A 15,862-nucleotide genomic window follows, 5' to 3' on the forward strand; every position below is an offset into this window, starting at 1 on the left:
GGGTGACCTCAGCAGGTCCAAGCATTATGTACATATATGATTTCCAGGGAAGAAGTGGGCTATTTCTCCTGAGTCTCCCTTCTTATTAGGGAGGAATAACTTTTTTCCCTGATAAGAAGACTGTGCCAGCACTCCTCACTCTCAACATCTCTTATTTCTAATCTGCCAGGATTAAGTCCCATGTTCATACCTAAAAACAACAAATGGTCAGTGGAATGGAGTCATCATGATTAGATTGCACTCTGGGGCCTGGGTAGGGTGACTTTATCAGAGGTAAATGTGAATACCCAACAAAAATAGGGCTCTGTTGTAAAGAGGAAGAGGAAAGAATGGATGTTGGAGGCAGAATTATGTGGTATATGTAATATAATAGGCAACCAAAGTCTGTTATATATATGTGTGTATAAAATATGTGTATAAATATTATTTATTTTTCTTATTAAGAGCTCTTGTTTATGTGTCATCATGCAATGTAAACATGCTTAAAATTGTGAAAATAACATGAATGTGGTAAAAATAATTCAAACAGTATGAAAGGGCAAATAATAAAACTTGGATCTTCCTTCAACCCAACATCCCAGTTCCACTCCTTAAAGACAATCAGTATTAAGAGTTTTTGTCTATTCTTCTAGAAAACATTCATGTTTATGTAATTGTTTTTATGCAAATATGTGCATATTAGGCACACTATACTACATGTTGCTTTTTAAAAATTAATAGATATGTCATGACATTTTTTCATGTCTGTTTATAAAGATTGATGGCACTCTTATTTATAGTGTTGGGTCATTGCATAGTATAGATATATCATAATTTATTTAATGATTTCCCTATTAATGGATATATAGATATTTTGATTGTTTTCATTTAAAAAAATACTAACAGCAGATAATCTCTTTGGGCATGTTTATGAGTATTAGACAAGTTCCTGGGAGTAGAATTAAGTCAAAGGATAGTACATTTTGTATTTTGATAGTTATACCCAATGTACCTTCAAAAGAGTTATACTAATTTGGGCTTCCATTAGTAGTTAAGGAAAGGGCATTGAAATTCCCAATACGGGTCAGTCAGTGACTCACATCTTAGATAATATAAGAGAAAGAGACTTAAAACAATTTTTTTTACACAATATTGTAGAGGCAAGGAATTAGCATCAAGCTTCTAATATTGTAATGCATTCGTTTTTTCAACTTGTGAGTGTATTTATAAGTGTTTATGGATATAAGGTATAGATAAACCCTTGAAGAAAAGCCATATACAGCAAGTTTTGTATTATGATTAAATATCTTTTTTTTTTTTTTAATGACAGGTGTTTGGCCCATGACTGAGAGAGAAGATGACTTGAACGTTTTTGCTGTGGTTTCTCCTAACTTTGATTCAGTGTCTGTAGGTGTATTTGTAAATTTTAAAAGGGTCTACAATAGTTGCACAAAATGAGATGAATTGAGATCAAAATGTGTTGGTTTAAATTTTGGTCCTCTAGATAGAAACTTCAGGCAGGGTAACACGTTTTATGCCTTCTTACTTTCTGGATAAAAACATTGGTAGCCTCTTAGTGTCAGTAAGGAGCTTCTTGGGCAGGGTTTCTGTTGAAAAAAGAAGTGTTGGAGGGAAGGAGAGCAGTAGAAGGGTTTCTTTCCCTTGTTCCAACTCTACCTATTTAATTTTTTAAAAACTTTCTCAGTACTGTAGTATTGAGATAATACTAATTCAGCTGAATGATACTGACTCCACTAGATTTTTGTTGAAGGTTCAATAAGATAATGTTTGTGAGTGGTCTAGCTCAGAGTTTGATGATTTATAGTTTTCAACACATTATGGTGGTGGTGGTGGTGGTGGTGGTAAAGTAGTTTAAGAGAAGATAGTTGGTCCAGGAATTATTTTTCCCCTATGTCTATCTGTGTGACTGAAGGCAAGGTACTTAATCTCAATTTTCTCATCTGCAAAATGGGAATTACAATAGAGACTGCTTTGGTGAATTGTTACAATTGCTATGATTGTCCTTATCAGCAAATTACATTTTACTTCTTCCAACATTATCATCATCATCATCATCATCATTATCACGACCATCTATATACCACTGGTTGTCTTGTTCACTGCTGTGTCCTAGTCCTTGCCAAATAATGATGTTCAATATATATTTGCTCTATGAATGAATGAATACAACTGAGAGACAGAAAGGATGAAAAGGGAACTGTTCTTGGTTTTATTACTCCATTTCTTTGTTTAGTCTTCTAAAAGCACCTTTTAGGGTGTGATTGGCAAAATCTATTACGTTTATTTGTGTTTATTAAAAGTTGATCAATGTAGAGACGTGATTGAATTCATTCATTTTACCTTTTTGGGGGTTTATATCATATAATTCTGTCTGGGAAATGTCTTTGATATTTAGTTATCCTAGAGCATAATATAATAACTAGTTGTCATGAGCTTTTAAAGATTAATTTTAGTATAAACAGCCAATCCAAATTGTGATAAAAATCATATTAATATTGCTATAGTATAGTAAATTGGGTACACATAGAAAAGTAGGACTACATATGAAAGAAACATTCTCAGCTGAGTCACATAGTAGAGGCACTGTTTTGAACATTGGCTATTCAGCACACACTGTTTTTCACTCTATCTGAAGGCTGTAGTTTGACTGGAACATTTCTGCTTAGTTAGCTGACAAATGTACACACGTTTTCTTGCTGTGGAAATGACTCTTTTTTTCCCTTGGGCAACTTATATAATTTTTCCTAGGTGCTCTTACATGTAGGCTATTTAGAATGAGGAATTCCCTTTCTGTTCTTTTGAAACTTTTGGTCTTTGTAGGAAAGGTTCTATGTAGTAGCACTATATTACAATGTGTATTTCCCTATTGGTAGCCATGAGTGCTGTTTTTTCTTAACTAGGCGTCTCTTTCCAGCTTTATTCTCCCCGTGTTACTATTTTTTTTTTAACTTCTCAAGAGATTTCTTGAGACTATCATATTCATTCCATTGGAAAACACTAGGCTTACAATTTATGTGGCTGTGGTGCCATGATGTCTTTTTGTAGCTATTTCTCTCTGGCTATAGTATTATGTTCCCAAGGGACTGCTATCCTTGAAGTATCTAGATGTTTAGACAGGAGTGAAAAGAGCAGGAAACAGGAGATGTTAATTTCTCTTCTAGATCTGTGGACAGTCAAATGTAAAACACTTCCTGGATTTTAGGTATTACTAGAACAAAAATCCTGGATTAATATTTTACTCTGAATCATTATGATGAAAGAACACATAAAAAGTAATGTAACTTATATTAGAATGGAGTCTTTTATAAAGGAGATAAACACTGCTATCCCATTTTGCTGATTGAGAAGCTAGATCAGAGTTCAGATATGGTTTCCTGTGGAGCCGTAAATAGAATATAAGTCTCTCACCTCTTATTTCTGCTGATGCCCATTACATCATAGTGATCCCCATTGCTTAGAAGTGGCTTAGTTTTTCTTCATTTAAAAAATTTTCACATAAAAAAGCACAATGGATCATATTCATTCGTTGGCTAGAGTTATTTTGATTTTAATCATTCCCCAGGAATTCATATGGGTATTATTAAAAATATGTTACCCCTTGGTCTTATTCTATCATAGAGGGAGAAGTTTTTCCTCCCAATATGCTACTCTAAAAAAATAGTTTATAAGGTATAAGGAAATGTTTGATTCATTTTATTATACTTATGTGTTCTTTAAGAGGTAGGGCCAGATAACTCAAACTGATACTCAAAAGAGTGCTTCTGAATTAGTTTATATGCACTGGTTAAAAAAAGTACACTTCCACTTTTATTTCCTTGGTAAAAGGCCACTTAATCTCTGAATCATTAGTTGCATATATTTAGATACGTGTTATTAATCAGAATAAAACATACCATTGGCTTGTTGAAAATACAAGGTCCTTAAAGAATGACATAATACTTATTTGGGAAATACAAAGAGTCCTTCTGTATAATATAAATAACATGTTAATAAAATTAATACTTTGAACATTTAAGTGAATTTGAAGATAGAGTGGTTTGATAAAATATGTGACCTCTTTTTTTTTTCTTTTCATGGATATATTTTTGATTAGTAGCTTATGACTTTCCAGATGAAGGTATCCAAAGAACCTCATTGTCTTTTAGAGTGATAATTCCTGTTTGGGTGGTGGGAAGTATACATTTCACTTACTGTGTTCACTAATTGCTAATTATTTCTTGCCTTTTAAATTCTGTGTTTACAGCAAGCAACTGATGCTGAAGTAGGAACTGACCCTGTCCCTTCTGTCACAGTGAAGGTATTGTACCAAGTTTTAGACTGTAATGTGCAAAAACTATTACATATTTCACCACTTCTGTCACTGATGTTACCTTGTAAGTAGCTTATGGAAATGTAAAATAAACACTTGACATTTGCAGGTTTTCCTCAGTCTTGTGGAATGAATAGAAAACCTTTACTGTTACCTACAAATATAAAACTGATAATTGCATTTAGAACAATACATATATAATATACACAAGTATTATGACTCACTTCTATCATTGTTTAAATGTGGAGCATGATGCAGGCTCTTTTTTCTAGAAATAAAAAATTATTGTTTAAAATCTGCTAAATAATCAAAGACAAAATCATGGGCAAGGAAAAAAAAATTCTGCCAAAGAAAATATGTCATCACCATTCATAGTAGACCAATCAGTTACTTACAGCATCATACATAGTGCATTATGAAATGATATTGGAGAAGAATAGGAATACTAAAATATCTTCCATGTATGATTATGTGTGTGTTTGAGAAGAATTCCCAGCCATCTCTCTGCTATAACATTAGCTTTAAATGGATGTATTTATAGCAAGAAAATGTTAAATGAAGAAGCCACAAAGTAGAATAATGACAAATTGATAGTTCTGGAAAAATAGAATATGAAGGATGTGGTTTTGGTTAAGCATTTCAATCCTGTCATTGTAGAATTTTAGAACTAGAACTCAAATGTAGAACCCTCTTAGGGCGTTTAGATTAAAATGTGGTAATCAGTCAGCACATTATTAAGCTGAAAATATTTATCACCGCCCAGACTTTGGAAGCCAGGGAAAGTTGTGGATTTTGGCGATTCACTTAGTCAAAACTTGGACAGGGCTTTTTATTTTCTTAGATTATGGGTTGCTGTCCTTGGAGGAGCTTGACAGGGCACCAGGCTTTACCAATTGTGTTCGCTTACACTGGACCCAGCGGGTGGCCCAAGTGTGGAGATCTTTGGTTGAAGTTGAAGGGAGCCCAATCTTACAACGGTTTTCTGAGCTAATTTTTTTGGATTCTTGCCACTGGAAACAAGGGTGGTCTTTCCCCAGTCTGCCTTCTCCCTATCCAATTAAAGGCTCTATCTTATTAATACTTTTGAGTCTGGAAGGGTACTAATGGCAAGAAATCAAACACTTAACCAAAAAAAAAAGACTTTAGGTTTCAGTAATGATCTATACTTTTGTGTAGAAAAACCTTTTATATCTTTCTATTGATAATGTCCAGACACATATATATAATAATTTAGAAGCACATTGTAAACTATAAAAAGAGATATTGTACCTTAACCAGAAAAGATTGCTCATGCCATTCCCCTGCCCTACCCAACCAGGAGTTATTGCTATAAGCAAACACTCTTTTCCTTTCATGCAGTTCTTAGGCTTTCATGTGTAATAGCCACCTTAAAGTGATGGCATGACACTACTGGAAAATTCTCCTTCATTTGTGGAATTTACTGTATATGTATTTGAGAATAGCTAACTCTCATTGCCATTATGAAGCATGAGAAGGAATGTGACACAAAGGGGTTGCACAAAATTGGCTGGTCTCACACAACAGACACAATGACTTCCTGATTCTGCCTGACAGTTTCTATACAAATTTCTACTATAAATCTCTCCTTATGGCTTTTTATAACAACAGCAGCCAAGATATATAATCATGCAAGTTTCCATCATAATAAATCCTGTTAATTGAGAAAATTTTTCCATCCGTTCCAAGTGAATGAAGATGTGGCTACCCTAAGTATGTGTGCACGATGCATGACCATCTATTCCAGGCATCTAGGCAGAGTGGTTGTTCATACCAGGGCTTTGGAGTCAAATTTATATATCTAGTATAGAAATTTGGTATTATATTTCCTAAGGATAATATTTCATTTTGTTAGAAGTGGAAAATATCATGGAAAATTCTCTTATTAACATTTTATATTTTCTCCTTAATATTCTATAATTATTTTCATCTTAAAATATGAGTTTTATGATCTAGCCAAGTCTGTAAGTTGTTTTTTGGCTCAAACACAGCTATTCTTTGTTACTGTAGTTATTTCCGCCACACATCTCCTTGATTCACGATGTGAAAGTGCCTCAACTATTGTTTGGTTCAAAAAACCGTATGAGAGGTATCATGATTGTACATCTAAGTTGAATGCAAACCTTTCTTGTAACAATAAAATTGTATGATTGTTGTCTAAGTAGACATCATTATGCCAGGAAGAGTCAGAAGGTCTGCTCTTTTACACATGACTTATTACTCCTGTAAGGAATTTTCATTTTCACTTTTAAAATTGAGCTCTCATGGGCTTTTCTGGTCACAGTTTTCAACTTTCTAGTTGGGTTGATGATCTTGGGCATGATTTACTGTTTCTGAACCTCTATTTTTAAAACTGTAAATGGGAATACTTTTTCAATTGACGAAGTTATTTGGGACTTAACCACAGTTGGTTAAAGGCATAGGCTCCAGATTCTGGTAGACAGCAGTTAAGTTGTGGTTCTTCCTCTTAAAATTAGAGTGGCATTGGCAAATTACTTAGCTTCTCTGAGCCACAGCTTTTCTATAAAATGGTGTATGATTGTATATGTTTCATACTGTTGGGAAGAATAAATGCACATAAATAATTTATTAGCATGGTTTCATAAATATAGAAAGCTGCTAATGGATTCTATCATTAATATTATTAATTTTATTTAAAATGTATGTACAGACTAGTATTCTATTATTGTTAATAGTAAACTATTTAAATTGTGTCATGTTTATTTCGTAGACTAGCTATTGCAAAGAAAGTTGTCTGTGGCACTTGCATAGTTTCTTCTTGCTGTAATTATCATTCAGAGTTTTACCAAAAGGTATTATATTTACAGTCAGACACCAATGAGGAAGTTTTGTTTGTGCAGCATAATTTCCCCCTATATTCTCAGTGTTTACAAAGTAAAAAGTAAGGATTCATTGTTTAGTGACTGTGTTTATTGTATTTATTTGCATCAACAGGTGTCTTATAAAAATGTTCCTTTTCCAGCCAAAATTTTTATGTTTAGCTTAGTTTTAAATTCTGCAGAATACTCACATCACTTAAAATTAATACAAGGCATTTACTGAATCTAATTATATGTATATAATGCTTGTGGGCTAATATAGTCTTGTATATCTTATATATATCTAATATATATAATTAAGGACAAGGTAATGCATGCTTTTTAATTAAGAGAAAATTTAAAACAACTTTTCTTAACAATAAGAATGTCCTTGAATTTATGCTAGTTAGTGATATGTGTCTGTCTCATATAATAAAGTCTAGTAGCTAGACTGAACTGCTCCATGGCAAAGGATTGAATAGTATTGAATAGTGGTTCTCAGCCAGTGATTCCTGGTGGTCTGTGGGAATCACCTGAGGAGCTATAAAGAAATACCAATACCCAGATCTCCCCCAGAGATCTTGACTTAGTTGATCTAGTAACCCTACCTAGGTAGGCGACTCTGCTAAGTCTGGTTTACCACACTAGGCATGTGTGATGAAGTCATCTAAAAAGACGATTTAAAGAGGTTGAGACTTTTAGGAGACCAAATCTAAAGAGAAAACATGCTTAACGGAAACCAGGTCTTTAAGCCTTTTCTTTGATTGTCTAAGGATGATGCCCTTTTGCACTGTGGCCCAGTAAAGCTGCTTGGGTCCGATGGTTTCTACTGACATTCCTCCTCAGGAGGAGTGAGAGAAGTCTTGGCCTTTTCTAGCCGTACCCACCCTGTTTCCCAAGGGTTCTGGGGTAGGAGGATTTTCTTAGCATCACCAAGCAAGCATACCAAGTTTGAAAATGCAGCAGTCAATATTGTTATTCTTTTTTTAGAATTAGTCATGTTGTGTATTTTTGTGTTAAGGCATGGACTAAGATGCAGTGTTTTGATATATATCTAGACTAGTATATGTCCACCTAGTAAAGAAATCTTTAGAGAAAAATTAATCTGTGTAAAAGAAAATATACAGATACTAGATTTAATAAATTATGATACATAACTATATATGAAAGGTATTCATGATATATATTCATGGTATATAATAGTCATGATAACTATATACGAAAGGAAGAATGAACACATATGGTAGATATTTCCTGATGTAGTTTCTTTTTTCTTTCCTTTGATAAAACTTTTAAAAATAGCTTTATTGAGATAGAATTTACATACCATATAATTCGCTCAAAGTGTACAATTCAATGATTTTTAGTATATTCACAGAATTTTGTAATCATTACCACAATCTAATTTTAGAACATTTTATCCTCCCTAAATGAAATGCCATATTCCCCATCACCCCATCCCTAAGCAACTCCAGTCTGTTTTTCTATAGATTTGCCTTCTGTACATTTCACAAGTGATATCATACAATATGTAGTTCTTTGTGGCTGGCTTCTTTCCCTTAGTATGTTTTCAAGGTTTACCCATGTTGTAGCATGTATCAATAGTTCATTTTTTTATTGCTGAATAATATTTTATTGTATGAATGTACCACATTTGTTTATCCAGCCAATATGATGGATATTTGGATTACTTCTACTTTTTGACTATAATGGATATTGGTACTATGAACATTTATATACAAGTTTTTGGGTGGACACATGTTTTCACTTCTCTTGATATGAAATTACAAAGTTATATCGTAAATTTATGTGTAACTTTTTAAGAAACTACTTAACCATTTTCTTCAGTGGCTATACCATCTTACATTTCTACTAGCATTGCATGACAGTTCCAGTTTCTCCACATTCTTGCTAACATATGTTATGTCTGTCCTTTTTATTATAGCCATTGTAGTGGAGACCTAGTAATGTGCTATTGTGATTTTTAGTTATCTTCATAATGACTAAAGATATTGAGCATCTTTGCATGCACATATTGCCTATCTTTATATCTTCTTTTGAGAAAAGTCTCTTCAACTTCTTTGCCTACTTTCTCTTTGGTAGAATATTTTAATATGCTACTCATGTGTTATGTTTTGTCACTAATCATTTTTAAGATATTGTTTCCTATTTTTTTGTTAGTGATTTTTCAGTTGTTCTGATAGCCTATCAATTTGAATAAAATATTATTTTCTATTAATAACAATTTATGTTTCCTTAGGTCACACTGCAGAATCGGGTGGTATTGCCAAAAGCCAAGTTATCAATCTATGTGCAACCACCATTAGAATTGACTTGTGATCAGTTCACCTTTGAATTTATGAGTAAGTTTTTTGTTTTGGCTTAAAGTTTTCAAGGTGTAAGTTTTAAAAATTTTTTATTAGTGTGTATGTTTTATGGCTTTTACTTATTGTCTGAATAGTGAGACTGGGATCATTCAAAAAATCAATGATTGTGTTGTTTTGCTTATATTTTCCCTCTAAGCAACAAGCATGAATATTCAGTCAATGATTGTTGAGTTGAACTAATATTTTAGGATTACAGATTTTTAAGTGCTTTCTTTAACCGACTGGACCTGTAATTGTTTTTAAATACTAAAATTTGTAATACTTTCCTTATTAGTGTTTCCATTTATTGAATCAGTAATGTTTGAAGAAAGAATATTGGCTTTGGAGTTTGGTCTGGGTTTGAATTCTAACTCTGACACTCACTTGATGTATAACCTTGGAAACACTACTTTAGGAAACACTACTTTAGTAATCACTTGGAGCCTCAGTTATTTTAATCTGCAAAAAGGGGATAATGATATTTGTCTTACAGGGTTGTTTTGAGGAATTCATTAGAAAGTGAATATAAGGTATCTGTCATAATGCCTAAAATAGTAGACATGTCATAAAAGTTACTCTTAGTAAGATTTCTTGGTATAGAATCTCTCATCCTCAACCACTTATATTCAAGTTGTCATTGGTCCTGTTAAAATGATCTTTGGATTTTCTTTCAAGTCTTTGCTTACTGAACTTCTTCAGCCAAGGCGCCTATCTCTTATTCATGAAGTCGAGAACATATCTCTCTTTTTTTGCCTCTGTACAACCAACCCCTAGTACCTGTCAGTTAGTAGGAACTCAGTAAATCCTTATAGAATGAGTGAATAAATGACTGAATGAAGTAACCTTGTAAGTGATACCAGCCATTGGATTCTTGCTTAGTTTTCTAATTTTTATAATATTTCCAATTTTTCTTTTCTAAAATATATCCCGAAATTTATTTTTTCAGTCAAAAATCTCTTATGGCTTTCTAACATAGGTTGGAGATCAAATATGTTAACACAGAAGTGTATGCACAATCTGCTAGTTATCAGCGTTACTTACATCCATGTCCAGTCCCCCCATTTCCCCCTGCAATCTATGTCCCAGCCATGATAAAGTACTAAGCTATCTTGCTCTTTTGTGTACCTTTTTCTCTGTTCACGCTGTCTGCTAATCAGAGTAAAGAGGAGGAATGGTATATAGAATGCTGAATACTTTGTTCCTTGTTCTTGAATAAAGTTCTAGCTCTGATATTAGCTGTGTGACCTTAGGCAAGCTTCTTAATCTCTTTGTATTCTGGTTTCCTCATGCTTAAAAAGGGGGGGGGGGGTAATAATAGTATACCTACCTCATAGGTTTGTTGTGAAGATTCAATGACTTAATCCATATAAAATGCTTATGGCCTGGCATATAGTACCAAAATTTTAACTTTTGATAATAATAATTGTTCCAAATTACGTAATTTATGTTACTTTTACATTGCTTATAGCACCAGAGATGACTAGAACAGTAGCCATTTCTGTTTATCTGAAAAGAAGTTATATACCATCTGAATTGGAAGGAAATGCTGTTGTTTCTTATTCCAGACCAACAGGTAAACATATAGTTGTTCATATATTTATAAGCCTAACTATTCCTTTAAGTTATTGGTGGTATGAATTAAATGCTTGTGTGTTTAAGATGGGAATTAATTGTGAAATATGATTAAATGAGAAAATATTCTTTTCTACTGTTAAAATTTTATGTTCTAATTACTTTTATGTGTTACGAGTAACTACTCTGTCTTTTTTTTTTTTTTTTCTTTTGAGTCAGGATCTCACTCTGTTACCCAGGTTGGAGTGCAGTGGTATGATCATGTCTCACCATAGCCTCAACCTCCTGGGCTCAGGCGATCCTCCCGCCTCAGCCTCACGAGTAGCTGAGATTATAGCATGCACCACCACACCTGTCTAATTTTTTGATTTTTTTTGTAGAGATGAAGTCTCACTATGTTGCCCAGGCTGGTATTGAACTGCTGGGCTGCAGCAGTTCTCCTGCTTCAGCCTCCCAAAGTGCTGGGGTTATAGATATGAGCCACTGCACCTGGCTCTTAAGTCTATTTGTGATGTCTAAGTGATAAGTCCTTTTAGCTGCTTTCTGTATATAATGTTCAGTTCTCTCCTCATAGTTAATAGAAAATCTGGCATATTTTTATTTCCATCAGAAGAATGTTATCTAGTCAGACTTCTTTTATATGAACTAAAGACTAGTCTCAATTAATTACAAAGAGTATTATGGATAATTCTAAGATAAAGGCAGTATTCAGCATTTTAGACAGTGTTTTAGTGACTACAACTCTTTGTGGCTTACGTGTTAAAAGATTTAAGAACAAATATATTAAAACTTCGTATTTTTAAAGGAAACCATTAGATTTTAAAAGATTGTCTTTAACTGGATAAGATTTAATTATTGTTAATTCAACTTAGTTGAGTCAAATTTGATAGTTTTTTCCCCCTGTATAGTGAATTCTTCATGGTAGCAGTTTGATAATCAGTTAATTGATAGGTTTTTCTAAGCTTTTTGTTTTTTGAGTTGGAGTCATATTGATAGAAAATAAGAATTACTTGTCATTGCTTTAAAAAAAAAAACTTTAAACATAGTGTATCAGATAATAGGATTTTTAGCAACATTGTAGTTGTTTTTAAGCATTTCTATATTGTTTTATTAGTTTTGTAAGTTTAAAAAATGCTTCATTCTTCTTTATGCCCACTTTACTTATTTGAAAATATTTTTCATAACTGTAGGGTTTTTCCTTTGTCTAACAAATTTTCTGGCTTATTCACTGATGACTCTATATGCTCTGATATAATTTTATAATTAAAGTACCTTAAAAATGTTTCTTCACTTTATAAGTTATTTTGCTTTAAATTGTTTAAATAACGATTTTTATCCAGAAGTTACCATATTAGCCATTTACTATATTTTCAAAATTTGAGATTATATAAATATTTTTATGTTTAATGACTTTGAGAAAGCTGGCTTTAAAAGGAAATCAAACCTTGGATTTTATTTATGTATGTTATTCTCTTCAGTTGTGAAATGACTTTCCTTGTGTTTAATTGAAGGGTCATTTAAAGCATCTGTGGGGATCTTAAAATTTTTAATTTATATTTTAGGCAGATGTGTATTAAATTTATATTGTAACTTTGCTTCAGATAATTTATTGCATTCTTTCTCTCCCATCCCTTTATGCATTGCCTTTGTTGAATAGATCGAAATCCTGATGGTAAGTGTAAAGGTAATTTGGAAAAAAATGAATTTCAGAACTGAGATTTGGTTGATGAATTGGCTTTATACCATGAATGAAATTTTTTTGCAGACTGCTGTTTTAACTATAGAAACGTCTTTAGGATGATACAATATCTTGATCCTGCTATGGAGAGCGTAGTAGATGTTTCCACAGGGAGCTGTCATTAGTTGTTTCAGAGTCATGAGAAAGAATGAAGTTAGGAGTAAGAACAGAGTGACTTTTTTGAATAGCATCAAATGTCATTGACAACTTATTTCTGTATGTCATTGGTTTACCTGCATGCTCTGTTATTTTATTTTTCTTAAAATAAAGAGTAAGAAAAGAAAGAAGGTGTTTGTCACTGAATTTTAAATTTTCTGTCTTCCCACCTGCCCCAGCAGATCCATCTCTCTCTGATGAGAATGCTGTGTGTATTCACTCTGTGGGCCTATCCCTTGTCTTGCTTATTAGATTTTGTGGGGAAATGTCATTAAAGGTCTGACCCCTTGCACTTGCTTGGATCAGTGTTGTTATTCATTTTGTTTTCTCCAAATCCTTTGCTTATGACTCTGCTATAATACTGGTCATAATATGAATTTAATTAAGTTTGTTCCTTAGGGTCTCCTAGGAAATTTTGAGCTCTTTGAGGACTGGGATCAGGCACTTATCTTTGAATTGCACACTGTCAGGGTACATGGCAGGTCCTGAAAGTATTTTTAACTTAGATTAATTTTTCTCTTAGCTATAGACTCATTGTGGTAGTTTATTTTTATGAAAGATGCATTTTGGATAACAATATTAATTAGTAATAATTAAATAAGTATAATTAAAATGATTTTTTAAAAATGGCAATATTTACTCATACAGTTTTGATGATGCCAAGAACTTGAGTTACATAGCACATATCATCTTGATATCTGGCAGGTGGAAAATGTATTTATATGAGAAGTGTTTTAAAAGAAGTAAATACTTAGCTTGATATAAACTATACTTGTTAAATTAGAATTTGGGTCATTAAAAATAACCTGTTATTAGTAATGAATATTTACATTTTAACTCTCAAGATTGCATGTAACTGATAAGATTTCAACTAAATTATGTAAAATACAATTTTACTATTTAAATGATTAGTTTTAAGTTTTAAAAAGTCAGTTAAGGTTATTGTTGAAAGGAATTTATTCCCTCTTACTGATTCCAAATCATGAGAAAAAAAAAATCACAATTTATGGAAATTTTAGTGTTTCAATGCAATGCAAAAACTCGTTTTGATATATTTTAAAATTATAATTAAGCTTTAGGGAGTAGAAGTGAAATATTCAGAAATATTCAGCTGCACCTAGTAAGCAAGAAAACAATATGCTGCCACTTGTCTTACTTACACATAAGGCTTCATATTTCAAAGACTGATCCATTTTATTGTCTTGATCTGTTCAGGCTGTATTGCAGATAAGCAGTTCTGCTTTTATATGTGGAAAAAGAGAAGCAAATGAGGTTTTATGTTGTCCCATAAGGGTTAGTCTCCATTATTTCTGCATTAAAGTTACATGACACGGGCAGTGTAAAACATGACTGCAGATGAAGCACAGTATGTAGCCAGACATAACAGGAAGGGATCAAGGAAGTTCTGGCTACCAGACATTGCTACTGCTTTGGGGTTCCTTGTTTTCAATATGAAATTACTCTAGCAGTTCCCTGGAAAGAGATCTAAAGGCATTATATGGATGTGTATGGATGTGCAATATATAGATATAGTTATTCTATACACACACACACACACACACACACACACACACATACACACACACACACACACACACACACACACACACACACTATGTTCTTTTTTCTTTTTAGAAGCACATTTGTCTCCCAATTTGATACTGGGCTCTTGGGTGTGCCAGGTGTAATTAGAATTCTCTTTCTGGAAAATTTGTCCTGTAAGAAATAGTTTTGATGAGAATATTCTCTCTGAGTGTTAAATAATTTTGCGATTAATTGCACCATAGTAGTTGGGACTATCCATTTCCTTTAGTAGGTTTGGAAGGGAAATGTTTGAAGGAGAGGTGATTATGTTTGGTAAGGGGGAAAAAAAAACCCCTGCAGAACAAAGTCAGTCTCAATCTGATGAATTACTAGGCCTGCATTTGAGTAAAATAAGTGATGAAATTTTTTCTCTTAGCATAACACTCAGAGAGTTGAAAGCCAGATATAGAGACTGCTTCACTAACTACATAGAGAAAATATCGCTGATGGTAGGCAAAGTTAGGATCAATTAGGTTCTTTCAACTAAGCTGAAAGCTGTTCCACTAGCAACCCTGAAAAGTCTTTAAATACATGTAATTCTTTTTTTCTTTATTACACACGTATGCACCCATGTATATCTGTATGAGTCTTAGGCTTCAGATTCTTAGATACAGTTACAGTTTGAAGAATAATTGATAGCCAAATTGGTAGAATTACAGTTTAAAGAGTAATTGATAGTCACTTCAAGTTTTTTTAGTTTTTTCCTCCCATTTTTATTTTAATTCAAGTGGTACATGTTTGTTACATGGATATTGTGTATAGTGGGGATTGAGTCTCAGTTGGCCCATCCCCCAGGTAGTGAACATTGTTCCCAATAGGTAATTTCTGCTTTGAGTTTCTTTTTCCTTCCTTCCCTCCTTCCCGCCTTCCCTCCCTCCCTCCCTCTCTCCCTTTCTTTCTTTCTTTCTTTTAATTTTTTTTTATCAAAATCTCACTCTGTTGCCCAGGTTGTAGTGCGGTGGCGTGATCACGGCTCACCGCAGCCTTGACCTCCTGAGCTCAGGCAATACATCTGCCTCAGTCTTTCAAGTAGCTGAGACAATAGGCATGCATCGTTATGCCTAGCATATTGTTTAATTTTTTTGTAGAGGTGAGTCATCACTGTGTTGCCCAGCCTTGTCTTGAACTCTTGGGTTCAAGCTGTCTTCCTACCTCAGCCTCCCAAAGTTCTGGGATTATAGGTGTAAGCCACCATGCTCTGCATCAAGTTTCTTAAGTGTAAGTCCCAATAGAAATGTGCCTCAGATAAATCTCATGTCTATAAACTAGAGGCTGTATTTTAAAATGCTTGGATTTTAAT

The 15,862-nt window shown here is 33.3% G+C and overlaps 1 protein-coding gene across 15 annotated transcripts in view; it reads left to right on the top strand.

The window, feature by feature from the left end:
• Positions 1–15,862, top strand: part of BBS9 (Bardet-Biedl syndrome 9) — a 468,999-nt gene that overhangs the window by 206,444 nt on the left and 246,693 nt on the right. For 9 of the 15 annotated variants that reach the window (XR_002481520.1, XM_021709169.1, XM_021709171.1 and 6 more), the window contains 5 exons: positions 1,310–1,386; positions 4,244–4,297; positions 9,407–9,509; positions 10,981–11,085; positions 12,742–12,756. Coding sequence is in view for 14 of the 15 variants with exons in the window: in XM_021709169.1 (XP_021564844.1) it covers positions 1,310–1,386; positions 4,244–4,297; positions 9,407–9,509; positions 10,981–11,085; positions 12,742–12,756 (354 nt within the window). In the remaining variant the exon portion in view is untranslated. The remainder of the gene's footprint in view (positions 1–1,309; positions 1,387–4,243; positions 4,298–9,406; positions 9,510–10,980; positions 11,086–12,741; positions 12,757–15,862) is intronic. The other 6 variants (XM_021709179.1, XM_021709172.1, XM_021709180.1 and 3 more) reach the window with 3 other exon arrangements.

This window comes from Carlito syrichta, unplaced genomic scaffold, assembly GCF_000164805.1.
Source record: "Carlito syrichta isolate Samal-C Ts95f unplaced genomic scaffold, Tarsius_syrichta-2.0.1 Scaffold169078, whole genome shotgun sequence".
Classification (NCBI taxonomy): domain Eukaryota; kingdom Metazoa; phylum Chordata; class Mammalia; order Primates; family Tarsiidae; genus Carlito; species Carlito syrichta.